The sequence below is a fragment of the Haemaphysalis longicornis genome, unplaced genomic scaffold (genome assembly GCF_048455015.1).
Source record: "Haemaphysalis longicornis isolate Haplotype H1 unplaced genomic scaffold, Haemaphysalis longicornis Haplotype H1 scaffold_7, whole genome shotgun sequence".
Classification (NCBI taxonomy): Eukaryota; Metazoa; Arthropoda; class Arachnida; order Ixodida; family Ixodidae; genus Haemaphysalis; species Haemaphysalis longicornis.
The window spans coordinates 95,738,266-95,754,402 of NW_027526422.1; the positions used below are offsets into that span (position 1 = coordinate 95,738,266).

The 16,137-nt window shown below is 45.9% G+C and overlaps 1 protein-coding gene across 1 annotated transcript; it reads right to left on the bottom strand.

The window, feature by feature from the left end:
- Positions 1–316: 316 nt before the first annotated feature.
- Positions 317–15,600, bottom strand: Mrps22 (mitochondrial ribosomal protein S22). The gene is made up of 8 exons (XM_077678086.1): positions 15,446–15,600; positions 15,127–15,308; positions 13,978–14,142; positions 9,148–9,291; positions 7,040–7,123; positions 5,663–5,808; positions 2,290–2,392; positions 317–478 (listed from the first exon to the last, which is right to left on the bottom strand). The coding sequence occupies exons 1-8, from the start codon at positions 15,570–15,572 to the stop codon at positions 353–355; spliced, it is 1,077 nt and encodes a 358-aa protein (XP_077534212.1). The 5' UTR covers positions 15,573–15,600; the 3' UTR covers positions 317–352.
- Between the last annotated feature and the right edge of the window lie 537 nt (positions 15,601–16,137).

Below are 16,137 nucleotides of genomic sequence, written 5' to 3' on the forward strand. Positions count from 1 at the left end.
AAAACTTCACATTGCAGTTTGATACCAAGTCACTTGCCCCTATGCAACCAACTTCTCTTGCTCAAGATAGACGAGTTGTGTAATGATAAGCTTTTTTGGTTTCCAGCTTCTAATGGGACCTACAAAACTTATCCATTTAGAAGCAGGGAAGGCCGAGTAAATTAGACTGCATAATTGGACTGCATAATTGCATAAAAGTGAATGTCAGTCGAGTTGAAGTGTCCAGGTAAAGACAGTCCCTTCGTAAAACCATAAGCATTTAGGCTATGTTATCACGCAGTTATGACTACACCAGTAATGGACCAGGTGCCGAAGATAAGTCTATTGAACTACTCGTTTTATTGTGGCCCTGTCACTGGTGTCCCCTGGCTGCGGCCAGGTGTTCCTCTGCTTCCTCTCTGCTGCGACGCATCTCCACGTAGGTCTGCAATGCCAGCTCCAGGTGGTTCCTCTTGGTCGAATCATTCTTGGTGTAGAACTGCATGGCAGCACGATCTCTTAGTACTACCACAGTGTAGACACTTAACCAGTGACAGGCAAGTGATCAGTGAAATCAGCTCGGTAGGCACACTGGTCTTTGATGACAAACCTCATTTTTACAGTTATGATGATGAAAATTGGGGGGCATATGTAGTTTTTTATTCTGATTGTCGATATAAAATTTGTTTTTGTGTAATGCAACTATGTTCAAATTTGTTCAGATTTTTATATTTGATTTTGCGACAGCATTTGTAAAAAAAAACTGCTGGAGGGATGCAGCTGAACAAGGTACCAGTGCACTGTGCACAAAGGAGTGCAATAAGACTAACATTATCGTTCTATCTGGCCTGCAGCAGAAGTTAAGACTGTTTGAAGTTTGGGCCTGGAAAGTGGGAACCAGAAAAACCAGTTTTGCCTTCCGAGCCCAAATTTTAATACAGTGCAAAACCATAGATTAAGGGACTGTTCATTAAAGGCTGAACTTCACTTGCTGCAACCATGAGATGAAGAGCTCTGGGAAGTACCAAAATGAAAACACTAGCAGTGCAATCAATTTCATGAGTGGAATTGCAACGTCTTCAGGGTGTGGTGAACAACTACACACAGTCTACCGGTCGGAGGAGCAGGAGGGTTCCTCAAGAGCTGATTTGCGAGTGCAAATATTCTTTCGGGCCATACTAAAGCAACGGTGTTCTGTCTCATATAGGATGGAATGTGTGCTGAAGCATGATTTGACTACAGCACATGTAACCAAAGATGCTCCAACATGGCATACGTTTGCCACTTTAAAAACAAATTCATGCACACAAAGCTTCAATTGTATTACATTGCCTTCGCAACTGATTAAAAACCCGGTAAGACAGCAAGAGAAAACCACACAGACCAAAGACTTATCAACCTTTGGAAGCGAGTGGAGACTGCCACACAGTGAAATTGGAAGGGAGTGCACACTTAGTAGATAATGTTTTCTTTCAGTATTGGAAGGCTTGAAACCCATTGTGTGTCCATGCTGCAACATTGCAACAGAAGAAAGAAGGCTAAGTAAAAGGGAGGGAAACAGATTTAGTGCCTTGTCTGTGTCCCTCCCATTTACTTGGTTTTTTGTAGTATTCTGTTGCACCGTTGCCAGCATGAACATACGCCAACTTTCTCAGTTACTCCACACTCATTGCGTGTTACATGTTTTTATGTGTTCACTGTGGCATGTGCAGTGACGCATTCCTGGCATTACAGTGCTAGTTTTGTTGTGGTCGCTTGTGGTCACGCTTATTGCAAAACTGAGTCTTCATGCCAGGCAAGTTGGAGAGTACCCTGACTGTGTCCACTGCGGCAAAACAAATGCTCATCACCATTATCATTATTATTATTTTTTTAAAATAAACTTCGGCTCTGTTTGTGTTGCCTTGCTGGAGACGTAATGAATTAATTGGGCATGATCATCAGATGTGAGGACGACTGTATGCAACTAAACCTGTGTGGATTAATCTTGGCATTGTCTGAAGGTGGCAGATCCTCCAGCTGCTCACTAGTGCATGCTTCAAAGCACAAAGAAAGCAGCACATTGGGCCAGCTGCTACGGAGCCTATTTCAGATCTTCACAAATGGAACACTGCGCAAGGAACAGAGCAATTGCAAAAACAACGCCAGTCTACAAAGACCTGCAATAGCAGAAAGCTGCATGTTGCTGGTGAAGACGCTGCAGTTGGCATTTTAATAACCGAGCACACATCACAATCCATATACACTCGAACCTAGCCTAACCCACTTCACCATGCTAGTGGTACAAAGCTGCTTAAACAAGTTGCTCACCTTCAGTAGCTCAAGGTTGTCTGTGATGCTATCCACCTGGGAGCTGTCACTCGCCGGATGAACGTGGTAGAACAGCCTCAGAAGGTGCCCAATGTCTTCAACCCTGCATTTCAAAGAACAAACACGTTATTAAGCTCTATTACTTAGACACCAGTCAAGGGGCCTCGCAAGTTCCATGCCTCTACCGCTAAATCAAACACAAGTACAGCGGCAGGCAGCCCAGCATGTATAGTGACAATGGCATGGCCTATGCCATGATCAGCAATACTGATGGCTTTAACACTGCAGCCACCCATACTTCCAATCTAAACATTAGCAGTAACCTTTATCTTAAATCTTAAAGTATCAGTAGAATGCAAAACTTGTGCAAGCATGCAGCCACACAGCCCCTACGGCAACAGGAAGCTGATGACAATTCACAAGAATAGAGCGTTAGGAGTCTGACTACCACGCAGAAACTTAAATCCTCGTTTTGTTTGAAACGACGGGCACCTGACGGCTTACAAAGTGCTTGTCCAGCAGAAAATAATTCTGTCATTGCCGGGATATTCGCAATGAAAGGAAAGTTTTCAGTTTTGCCAAACTCTTTGCCATGATTCACAGCATCCAAGAAATGAGCCGTTAAAATGTAAACTGCATACCAGTTTTTAAGAGGTAAGAACTAATGGAAGCTGGACGTAGGAGTACTGCCAACTGAATCCAATGAGACCTAATGGCACACACAGTCCGAATAGCCCACACCCAATAACTGTCACGAAGCTCTCACACAGGACACTGAGCTACACGTTGACAACTACAGCTTAGCAGAACACTCAGTGCTTCTGAGAGTATGGGCCATCGGAATTAGTCAATGCGGCAGCAGTTCACAAGAGCATGGCCATGGCACCAGCACCAAGGGGTGCTGCAAATTGTGCAGACAAGCATACTGCCCAAAGCCCCTTTCTGCAGTGGCAGCTCTCCTCTGTGCCAGCACTGCTGCTATACTATGGGTGCGTTCCAATTTACCGTTTAGACAGCTTCGTTGCCGTCTTCGCGGACAGTACGCCATGTTAAGCCGAGTTCCGATTCGAACGAAGCAGTCAACGAAGACTGCTTCGAGGAGACAGCATCGAAGTCAGCAACGATGCAGACTACCTTCCTGTCTAAACTGAAAAGCGACGCCAGCGCCATCTTTTTGCGTTTTTATGTTGAACCAAAAGCACTTGTTCCTTTATTTAAATATTTAGTAAAATTTGCTAGTCATGAAGGTGACTTTGCCTAGTTTTTAAATTACGTAACGTTTGTAATAACAGCGGTAATCTTAGTTACAAAACTTGCGCCTTGCTCATCTCAACATGTCTGCAACGACGCTGTCGTCTGCTGGTCGTCTGCGCTGGTGTTGCGTTTGCGACCAGAGTTACTGGACTATATTGAGTAACTCTGTTTGCGACCGAGGCGCAGTTCCAATTTCATTCCTTTAGACGTCTAGTTAGACTGCTTCGTAGACTGTCTACCAAGCTGTCTGCAAATTGGAACGCAGCATATGTCAATCTTTTCCGACTTGTTGGCCAGTCAGCAGTGTGTCAACAAGTCAACGAAAGTACACTGCAAACAACTTGGGTCAAAGGTTATATGAACCACAAGAGCAAAACTGGAAAGTGCGCAGCTTGGTGGCTCACCGGCACAGGAGAAGGTGAGGAGGAGTGAATGCAGAGTGCAGTGAGGGATGAATGGTGAAAGCATCGGGACAAAAAGAAGACGATAAAATGGTGGAAGAGAGGGGAGGAGCATACAGTTAATCCTTCCTGCTTGTTCTCTCTCCTAGCCGACAGCCAGACCAAAGCCGTGACTATGGTTACAAAGGCAGCATGCACTGCAGAGGAAACAGAACTGGGGCGGTATTCTCGTAACTGTCCCTTTTGAAAACGTCCCTTTTGAGTCCCTTTCATCGTGACGTACTTCTGGTTAAGCAATGGGCATTGGCAGTAGGTTTGTTGCGCTCGCGTTACGTCACTTCCGGTTGTTTGCTTTTAGCCAATCAGGGCTCGTCAAAAGGGACACTTTTGAAAGGGACGCAAAAGGGACAAAACTCGAGAATACCACCCCTGCATTGGCAGAGGCCTATACACAGCGAGAGCCGTGAAATGCACCCATGCATACTCCCTCCCAAGAACCACCAATTAGTGAGGCAGCTGCACTAGTTACGCTACTCACAGCGCTCTATTAACCATGATACAAAATTGTTCGCCTTAATATATTGCAAAACCGAAAACCACAATAGCTGCGCTCAAATTTCGCTCTAGGGAGTACCGTAATTGTCGGCGAATCTTTTAGCTAGTTCCTGTAGAATACACACTAAACTTCATTCGTTTTCGTGGCAGATCTGCAATCTTCCATTACCTGTAGTTCTGCCACAGAAAGTCAGTATGCAATCCATCAAAACATGAACTGCAGTTTCAGCGACAAACAAACACGCGCACACAAAAAAAAAGCGAGCGCCAATGGACTAAATCCGGTTTCTTATTTATATGGGATCAAATAATGGCATGACTCACCTACTCCTTATACATATGAATGGCGGTTGTCGCAGTATGTAAATTCACCAAACCGACGGCATTAGTGCGATCTACCACCACGAGCCAAAATCTGTGTTTTTGTGTACCGTAAAATCCCGAGAGATAGCCCACCTAAGATCGAGAGCAAATTGAGTGAAAATATGACGTGGGCTAACTTTCGGTGTGCAGTAAAAAAAAGTTGAGAAATGTTCAAGGATGCGTGGGGGTCGTGTTTCGGGTTCGGGATTTCGCTACGGTTCTACATGTGTGCGGGCTGCATTGCCAACCTAAACAGGCACATGTTGTTTTTAGATCCTGTGACCTGTTATAGGAGCTGGGTTTCAGGTTCCTGTGACCTGTCATCGCACCCTACCAATGCTAGCTAACCTCGTTTCCGTGGGCGTCATCCCCGGCTGGGATGATGATTGTCACGGGTGGGTTATCTTTTGGTGTTTTTGAAAAAAATAGAAAATCTTGCCAAAAACAGGGGTGGGTTATCTTTCGGGGGTGGGGCATCTCTCGGGATTTTACGGTACACAGGCTCATACTTACATTTCATTTGTCACAGGAAATATGTCTTCAAAATCCCCATATTGCCTCATTCGGGCCTCTGCATATCAATGCTGGAGCACATGTTATGGGGTAGTACTTTTTTTGTTTACGCTGCCCTGTGCTAGTACCACACTGTGGAGTATCCAATAAAATAGCACAGCTCAGTTATACCTCTCTTTCTCCTCAGAGGACCTGCAACAAGAGTATGGCTGGTTCGCCGTTCTCCATGGCACTACCCCGACAGTGCGTGATCCGCACATGCAGTGGCAAGAAAAATGCGCACTCACATCTCCCTCTGGAGGAGGTCGACGAGGAGGTTGTCCACCTTTTTTGTGACCACCAGGTAAAAGGCCATGGGGCCGAAGTGGCGCGTTGACCGCAGTTCGTGGAAGCAGCGGTTGGCGTCCACGTGGTCGTAGGTGGCATGCGTCACCTGCAAAGAAACAATTGAGGGGAGGGGAAGACTCAGGCGGTGACCACAGAGTTTCATACAATAACACGCAGGGAGGAATGTGCCACTACTGTCAACGCGAATTTCGATACCACGACTGCGCCTTGACAGGAATGACGAGTAGTGGTGGATCAGGATTGCTTGGGCTTGAAATGTTGCTAGGCTTAGTAATAAAACATTAATTAAACGATTCGCTGTTTCAATTACGTTGTTACACTGCACACAAAAAGGCAGTCTTTAGAAACGGGTGACATAAAAAATCAAGCAGTGCATTAGCATACAAAGCAGACATGTGGCCGTTTCCTGCCAAAAACGAGATGGGGACTTCTTAATAAAGACACATTCGTGAAAGTATCACAAAGCCATTATTTTCAAGAATTAATAAAAGCTTTATTCAAATAAAGTGCACCAAGGGCCTCAAAAGATGTGTGGACATTTAAGAATACATGACTGCTATGGTCTGCCATTGTCTGCCAGATACACCACCATCCTTAACCGTTCTACATGGTGCGAATTTACCTGCGAAGTCGAAGCTGTGGCGGTGCTCGTGCAGCAAAACGAACTGTTTCCGTAGCTTCGGCAGCAATGAAATAGATCGCTTTGCCACACAACCGCCACCGCCGCCGCGAACTCACAGGTAAATTCGCACCATGTAGAACAGGCTTTATCTAGATCTTTTTGTTCATCTTTTTTTGTTTGTTCCACCCAAATTGAGTCGATAACCATTCGCCCTATTGAGGTTTTTGTAACAAGCACTTCCTCTCCACGCAATGTCACCACGTGTTTGACGTTGAGTTCAAGGAAAAACGCATTTCCGTGTATTTTTTTCCAAGCACACTGCATTCGACCAACAGCCGCAAAGGCAGCTAAGCAGGACCCCGTCGAAAACAAAACAGACGGTACCTATCAACCCACAGTACTTTTTGCAAGCCACAAAGGCCTCAATCCGAATCTACCACTCTCCATCCCACTCACAGTGGCGGACGATCACAGCACCAGATTGCTCTCCAGGTATTGTATTAGATTCAATGGCTGTGACTCATTCACATAAAACTCAAATATTGTCTTATTATTCCTCACATATCTCCAGATCTCATGATGATTCTTCAGTACGAAGTTTACATAGGTAATAAGAGTGACTGAGGTGCACATTTTTGCCACCACTAAACAGACTCGCAGGTTTCCACTGAGCTCAAAGGTGGATCGCACTCACCCTGATGTAGTTTGGATCGTCCGGTTCGAACTGGATGCAGGCTCTGTCCAAGACGAACCTGTACCACTGCTTGTCCAAGGCGTTCTGCACACCAGAGGAAATCGTATTAAACAGAAAAAAACCATGCTGCACACCAGAGGACATCGTATTAAAAAGAAAGAAACCATGCTGCTACAGCAGCAGTACACTTTCAAAGAATCAGCAGCTGCACTTAGTTGCTGAGGTACGAACACCCTTTCAAAGGGACACTGAAGTGAATTTCTCAACCTCTTCTTTGCAGCTCAATTCAGCATTCCAACTCAACCTTATTTTGCTACTTAAGGGATGCTTGGCACATAGTCCAATGGTAAAGCCTCGAATAAGACACCAGGTGCCACCACAGCTGCCTCACAAACTGCAGTTAAACCTCGTTATAACGAGATTGGCTTTGACGAAATAATGGATATAACGAGCAAATCGTAATTCCCCCTGAAAGTCCCCATAGAAACCAATGTATTTAGAACCTTGTTTTAACGAGGTAAAACTTGATCGTTGTGGCATATAACAAACACATTTCGTTAGGAAATAAAATTTTGAGTCAATTTCATGACAGTGCCCAATGTGGATTCGAGACGGTGCGCAACGTGACAACTGTATTCAGCAGTTCAAAACTCCCGCCATGCATCCCCAACAATGCGTGCAATGTCGGACGGTGAGCCATGCGTCTGCTGCGCCCGCGAAGCCGTTCCCACCTTCCTCTCACTGCACACGGCATGCAGGCACTGCGCGCAGAACACACGACCACGGTGCGTACGCCTGCAACTGTTGTCACTTGCCGATGTGCATGGCAGGAGTGGCGTCGCACATACATTTATTTTCTTTTCTCTTCTTTTTTGTGAGTGCTTCAGCCTTATCTTTTATTGTGTTGCACGCGTCATTCGAGCAGCATGAATGCGCCAGGCAAGAAGAGAGAGCGAAAGGCTACAACGCTAGAGCGCAAGGCGGCTATGATAAAAGACGTCACATGAGGCGCGAAGCTGAGTGAGCCGTGTTCGCATCAGAGAGATACACGAATGTCCAATCACCGACTTCTTTGCAGCAAAGTCTGTTTGAAGCACGAGATACGTATTTTGAACTGTAATAAAGTAGGTGCGTGCCTTTTCCTTTGTATCTCAAGAATGCGGTTGTTTTGTTGTGCACCATCACGTGGTGAGATCCAACTTCGCCCGCTATTTGTTTTGGGCAAGTGCAGTGCACATTATTTGCAGTAAATGCCCACTATGGCTACAACAAAATATTCTTTATAGCGAGCAAATTGCAGTGCCCCTTCAATTTCTTTATAATGAGGTTTAACTGTACAGCCATGACATAGCAGTCGCTTGCAATGCAGTTTGATGGTATTTCAGAGTCAACTCTATTATAATTTTCGCCCTTTTCAGGGTTAAGAGACTTTTTGATTGCCTTTCACATACAATTTATGCCAGCTAAGCCCACTCGCCGTCTGTTAAACTCTCCCTTGTGGAGTGGAGGGAATGTCATAGCAGCGGACAAATGCCCGAGGAGGATGTGCAAATAGTTTTGAAAGTGCCTTTCTCATAAAAAAAAAAAAAAGATAAAGTGTGCAAATGGACCAAAAGGAAGCACAGCATGGTCTATACAGTCTAGTCCCCAGTGAAAGTAATTAGAATATGTTTCGAACTTTCTTCAGAGCCCCTTGGATCTGGGCTGGGTGAGAAGGCTCGATGGGTACTATGGTTACTCAGTTGTACTGTGCATTCCATCGTGTACACTCGTGTTAGAGCTCCACTTTTTTCCTCACTTTTTACCGAAGCACGACAGGTTGCACTGTGCCATCAGTATTTGAGAAAAACTTACTACATAGTGGATGCACGTAGTTCCTGGCACTAGATACAAATGCATTTATTCATGTGCCAGTACGGCTTTTTTCCTTGCCCACCTTTCAAAGTTACACTCTGCCCAAAAGTGAGAAAAAACAAACATGGAGGAGGCGATTGCTCAACAAATGCGGCAATCGCACAGTATTACATTAACTCCTCCCCCCTGCCTAGCTGTAACTGCTCACTGCCCCAATGATGTGAGAGGGAAAACCGTGCCCCCTTCCTCCCCACCTGGAGGTGTTGCGGCTCGAACATCTTGGGCATGTAGAAGGACTTGTCCTTGTTGGTGAAGTAGGTCTGCAGCATGCGCTCACGCTCCTCCCAGTTGGCTGTGCGCAGCAGCCCCTCGGGCTCCCGGACCACCACAATGCGCTCCTGCAGAGGGCGCACACAATGTCCGAGTGAATGGAAAGTGCAGCACAAACACTACCTCTTTCACTATAAATCAAATCGAATATTTTCGAACAATTTTGCTTTAAAGGGACCCTGAAACACTCTTTGTGCAGTGCAAGTAAACCTGCGCGACGTTTAGATTAGACTTCCAGGAACACCCGAGCCAAATATTACACGTGCACGTGAAGCGGTAAGCGCGCAAATCGCAGTGAAAGACGGGGAAAAACCAACCGCTCTCTCTTCAATTCTCCTCATTATGCACCCCTGGCATGGCCTCTGCGACGTCAATCGGGCCATGGCTGTCCTGGCTGTCCTATTGGCTGTCGCCAGTCAACTTCGCGGCTAAATTCTGGCATTTCCTGTGACGATCAGCCGTCGTCGCCGCTGTGTATGAACCTCTTCTATGTCTGAACCTGTCCGCATGCTTTTGGTGTTTCTTTTGTTTTGAGTGCGCGCGCAGTTTGAGTGACAAACTAAATATTCCACTTTCAACGAGCCCACTCGACAACAAACGTTTATTGCTCCAAAAACGCCCTACCAGCCTGAGCGCTTGCTCGCGAGCAGACCACCATGCCTGCTTTTTTGTGGCACCAGACCGGAAATAGACCCGTCTACGTTGCGGGGAAAAGGACGAAACTGCCCGGCCTGTGACATATCGAAGGCCGCCGAACAGAACGCCGCGCTCCGCCCCCCTCTCCGGAACCGAGCGCGCAGCTTTCATCGCGTTGTCCGCGGTTGAGTTGAGAGAGAACATTTATGTGCGATTTTTCATCACGCGTAGTTTCGGTAATGGTGAACGGATTTTCATAATTCTTGCGGGAGGAGATTGCTGGAACAATAGACTTTACCCCAAAATACATTCCGAGTAGTCGATGGTAAGTGTTGCAGGATCCCTTTAAGGAGCATGGAGCTGCTAAACATAACTCTAACTATGTATATATATAGTAGAACCTCGCTGATAAGTTAAAAAAAAGAAAAACGTGAGGGAGAAACGTACTATACAGGGAAACGTACGATCCACTGCAGTAAAAAACAAAACAAAAAACAAAGCAATCAAGAGACTAACATGAGCATTTAATGGGCCTTTTCACTTGTACATGCCTGTCAGCGTCTCCTGGCGTATGCTGCGGCCCTTTGAGAGCAAGACCTCCTTATCTAAACACTGCAGACTTTTGACTGCACAAGGATTGTCCTTCGCGCGAAAGTAACTCCACTTTGCTTCCAAGCCGACTACAGGCTGAGCATATGTGGCTGCTGGAGACGTCACCTCTTCCTCCCCGTCGTCGCCACCATCTTTTTCGGAGGCTTCGTCCAGTGCCAGCGCTGCTTCATGGTGTGATTCCGCCACGATTTCTTTCAAGGTTAGCGTTTCACACGTTGGGACGTCGTTATACAAGCAATGTTGGCTAAAGGTAGTCACGTTACCAAGTGACTACGGCAAGCCCAGCACTGCGGGAAAGCCACGACGGTGACCCAGGCGGCCCGACCACCACTTGGCACCTGCTTGTTGCACTGTGCGCACTGAGGCTCAGCCCGCATGCACGTCAGCCCGTTTTTTGTTCAGCGTAAAATGTATTAGATATCCGGTCGTAGTTGGATAAAATTTTTAAAATTTTGAACGTACATACCCGGGAAATCGTTTTACCCAGGGACAATGTAAGCAGGAAAAAAAACATCATAACGCTGTGGGGCATTTTTAAGTGTTCACAATTGAGAGCGTAGTAACCAGGAAACTGGAATGTATCACAGGGTCCTACTGTATATATCATTTGGGGAGTCAGGACAAAAAACTATACATAACGTAGATTCAGACAAGACGGCAATAAAGTGGCACAAACCACTTGGCAGACATTGTTGTGAAGTAATGGAAGTTGTTACACAACGTTGTCGAAATGGGAGTATCTGTGATTGGTTGCGGTTCCACTATTCACAAAAAAAAAAAAAAAAAAATGAAAAACATGCACACACATTTCTTGCTAAGGATGCTTCACATTTACAGATAAACATAGGAGATTATTTCTGATAGTATTCCTAAGGTTGTGCTTGGCAGCTGCGTTTAATCCCAGCTAACGTAACACGTGATTTATTTGACCTTGCTCGGTGTAAAGTTTTCGTTAGGTTTCTTTCTTGCACAGCTGCAGCGTTGTGCGAAGAAGCCACCCCTTGCCCCCCCCCCAAAATGCTTGGTGTATGAGGCATTTGAAGAAAACTTCCACATCTTCCAGCAAGATAACTTGTATCCCTTTGTTATTTGCCTTTATCGAACACTTCAATACAAAAAAGTTCAATGTAAACGGAAGTGAACACCAAATGCTATTCACATGTTGTTTGAGGGTCTGAGTACTCAAACACTTGTAATGAAAAGGCTGTTACCAGTTAACATCAGGGCTCCTATGCACAAGTTGTCTTTGACCTAGGAGAAATATTCCCACTGCATTCCTCCTTTCATGGCCGACTGATGAAGGCCTTCCGGCCGATGTGTCTTACAAACTAGCCAGCAAAGTGTAGCAGCTTAGATGGCATGTTTGGGCGACCTTACTAAAAGAACCCTTTGGGATGGGTCTGGGGAAACCAAATGCAATGTGGAGCACTGGAAAACTATAAAGAAAACATTTCGTTGCTCACTAGCTCATTTTTCCATGTAAATATATGTCACTTTTGTTCTGAGCTCGTGCACCCTCTAGAGTGCTGGCTTTGGTCCTGTTTGCCCAGCACCCCTTTTGAAAAATACCTTTAGAGGAAGGCCATTAACTCGATGGAGAGATGAAATAAGAAAATTCGGAGGCAAGGAATGGACACGGGCAGCAGAGGACAGAAACGGGCGGAGGTCAATGGGGGAGGCCTCCGTCCTGCAGTGGACCCAAATAGGCTGTTGTTGATGATGATGATTTGCCTTTTCCAACGTGACACAACCAACATGTACACTATTTGTCAAAATTTTCTAGGCCAAGCTGAAAGTGTGCATGCCGCAAAAAATACACTGTACAAGCTTACGTCCCGAGCAAGGCTGAAACGTTTCATGTCAGAAAGCTAGAGAAAACACCTTTCTTTCTTACTGTCATAAAATGTTTTTGTCACAATTAATGGTAAAGCTTATTCTTGGAACGTTTTGTGGTCATAAGGATTACGATTGGCCTAGAAAGCTTTGCCGAAGAAGGTGTACATCACTACCCAGCCCTGCACAACCTCACCTGATGCGCAGGGGACAAGCTGCAACAAGAATGTTTTAGCAGGAGGTGTTTTGAGTGAACCCTGCCTTTAAATTTTTATGTGCACGTCAAGGGTTGAAAAGTGGAAAGAAAAAAACTGCATGCCGGTAACGGGATTTGAATGGACAGTGCAGCAGTGAGATAGTGGCTCAACCCTAACGGCAAGAGCGCAGAGAAGAGCGATACGAGAAAAGAAGACGATGCCTGGTGGGCACACTGTGGTGCTAATCTGACAATGCAGTACAGTCAACTCCTGCTAATTTTACCTCAGTTAATTCAGCTTTTTGCTCAGTTCAGCTGCATTACCAGCAATCACTGAGACAGCACTACAGGGGTAAGACCCACTGTGTCTAATGTAGGAGCACACTTCATCGTTTAGTTGAAACCGTAAGTGACGGGTCTAACGCATTCTACTATACTTTTGCACCATACACAGCTGCATGTTTGAAAAAATGTTATCGTAAGAACTTAAGGAAGTCAGTGGATGGCACTAGTAGAAGCCTCTCCTGGCCAACACACCTGTCTGCAGCTTACACCTATGTTTTTTGCTGAAGCAGTGTTTAAGCGCATCTCTATAATTCCAGCATGCTAAGTGCACCAGGCTTCAGACTAAGAAACACAAAAGAGTGCTTCCAGCAGTAAAATGAATAGCAAACTGCTGGGCAACTTTCTTGGTTACGTGGTATGTTATTTCTTAGCTCTTCTGGTACACTCAGCCGGGGATATCTGTCTATATCGTCTTCCACTGGGAAGCTGAATACTTTCCACGTGTACAATAAAGCAAAGCTCTAAATAATCAGTTTAGGGATCCAGCATTTCTTCGAAACCTTCTATAGCCAAGGTTAACTGGTCTGCATAATGTACATCTTTATCTGGCAAGCCCTCTTTCATAGTGTTCTTCTGGAACCTTTCTTTTTTTTTCTGTCTTTTTTTCTTTTGCCACCACCACTAATCTCACCATCTCCACCTGTCACCCTCCTTATCCCTGCATGCTAATTTTCTCTGTCACCTGTCAGCCAATACGTGGCAAGCCCTCCTAACCTGCTAAGCTCGTCTCCGAACTTCACATTCTGCGACCAAAAAATTCCGGATGGCTAGCCTAAGATTGCTTCTCTTTAAAAGGATTTAATTCCTGTTCTTTACCCCCCTCGTTAATTCAACTTTCTAGACAACTTGAACCAATTTTGCGTTACCGCAAGAGTCAATTAGGGGGAGTTGATTGCACACTCCCTTGCCTTCTGTACAGTGATATCACTTTTTTTCCATTCCCTTAAGTAGAACAACGGGCAAGCTGGCACAAAAACCCCAATGAAACAGCAGGACAAGAGATGAGAACTAACTAAAGGACACTAACAAGAGGAACAAGCACAGTGACATCCCACCTGCCATTGCATGTGCTCTCACAGCCGAAATTTTTAATAAAGAATTGCGCCGGGGCACAATGTTCCAGCTGACTCACCCTGTCCGTGTAGCCATAGGAAATGTCGGTAAATATATACGTGCTGCTGCTGAAGCCTTGGATTTCCGGATCTTTGGCGAGCTCTCTGTCGGCAGGCTTGCGCTCCCGAAGCACTGGGGGCATCTGCAGCTTTTGCTGGGCTCGGCGATGGGAGCTTTCCACTTCCTAGAAGAAATACGTTTGACGGTTAAGATAAGTACAAAAGGCAACGCTTTCATAAAAGTTGCAACAGATACCACCTGCATCTGCACATGAATACCGTTACTGGACATGTTGATATGATTGACTGATTGATTGTAGGGTTTAACGCGCTGACACAACGCCGGCAATGAGGCGCGCCGTAGTGGAGGGCTCGGTTTATATTTGACCACCTGAAAATCTTTAACAAGCGGTGAAATCTCGTACACAAGGGAGTTTTTGCTTTTCACCTCCATCAGAAAAGTGGCTGCCGCGGCCAAGAGCCGAGTCCGCGTCCTCAGCAGCGCAACACCTTAGCCACTGCGCCACCGCGGCGGGCGACGTATCCCTTTATCAATGTCACCAGCCCGGTTAATGCCGAAATGCTGTCTGGAAAGTTGTTCAAAGGAATTACAGGAAATGCTGACAAAAGCTAGATTAGCGCACACAAATGCGACTGAAAAGTGGCGCGATGCAAAGCCTAAACAAAATAAGGTGAACTTACATAAGCCAAAATAAGAAAGAGAACAAAACTGTACGAAAATTCAGCAGGACGGGCTGACTTTGCCATGCATAACCTCGGAATGCCTGAGTTAAACTGTGCCCACACAGAACGCTAGTACCCGCCGCGGTGGCTCAGTGGCTAAGGCGTTGTGCTGCTAAGCACGAAAACGCGGGTTCGATTCCGGGCAACGGCGGCCGCTTTACTGATGGAGGCGAAAAGCAAAAACGCCCGTGAGTACGAAATTTCGGCGCACGTTAAAGATCCCCCGATGGTCAAAATTAAGCCGGAGCCCTCCACTATGGCGTGCCTCATCGCCTGCGTTGCGTCGGTGCATTAAACCCTACAATCAATCAATCGAGAACGCTAGTGCATGCAAGACGATCTCAGCACACTGAAGTACGCAAGCCCAGGTGAATGCTCACTGTTCAAACTTCTGTCTCTGTTATTTGATCATACAAACAGCCCACCTCTTGCAGTTGCTCATCCGTGAGAAACTTGTACCTCGGAGTGTTAAACGGGACAGGCACGGGAGCGAAGATCTTTTCCAAGTCAAAGCCCGTCAGCTTTTGGAGGAGGTTTTGAACCTTTGGGCTAATGAACAAATTCTCTATGTCTATCTTATCCGTTTTCCTGTAAGGGTCGGCGATACCTGCGACGCAATAAAAAAAAAACATAGTGAGGGTACTTTTATCCTGTGCAAAGGAGAGCATCTCTGGCTGCTGCAATACAAACCGAACGACAAAAAGCACACACTATTCAAACGCAGAGCCAAATAAATTTGAATACCCGAACTTGTGCTTGCGCAGGTTCTGCGGTTGTGAGCCGCCCAGGATTTTCCGTTTCCGTGCTGCTGTTGCAGTAAATGCCTACATCTGGAGGCGAACCAGCATGTCCTCGACGCCATGGTCGCCATTTTCTCAACACCAGTTGGATTTGGCTTGGGCTGACGTTGACTTTGCGGGCAGATAACCGAAACCGAACTTTTAATTAAGACGAGCGTTTTGTTAATGCAATTTTAATGTTTTCATTGCGTTGAGCATGACGAACGACAAAAATAAGAACGAATAAGAGCAATGTGAGCGCTCTATATTGCCGCGAACCATGCATTGGGTTTGTTTATTTATGTTTTGCTTTACCACCCGTATAGGGACCGGGCAGCTGGACGCGTGGCGCCACCACTCGGCGCTCCCATCGTCAGTGGAATGAGCCGGTGCATTGGACTACACAGCCTCCCGTTGTTTTCGTCGTGTTTGCTTCGGTGCTTTGAATGTTTTGGTGGTGTTGTGAGCGGAAATGTGAGATGAAACGAAGTTTAGACAGATGTGTTTGGTTCTTAGATGCAGTAACGACTACGTAAACTTGTCGGACCCTTCTAAAGTTGGGTATCGGCTGCTACGCCATAAGCGCTTTTTGCAGCGATTTGCGCTTGGCTACACCCGTTTTGAGTACGAATAAAACTGCTATTATTAGTATACATT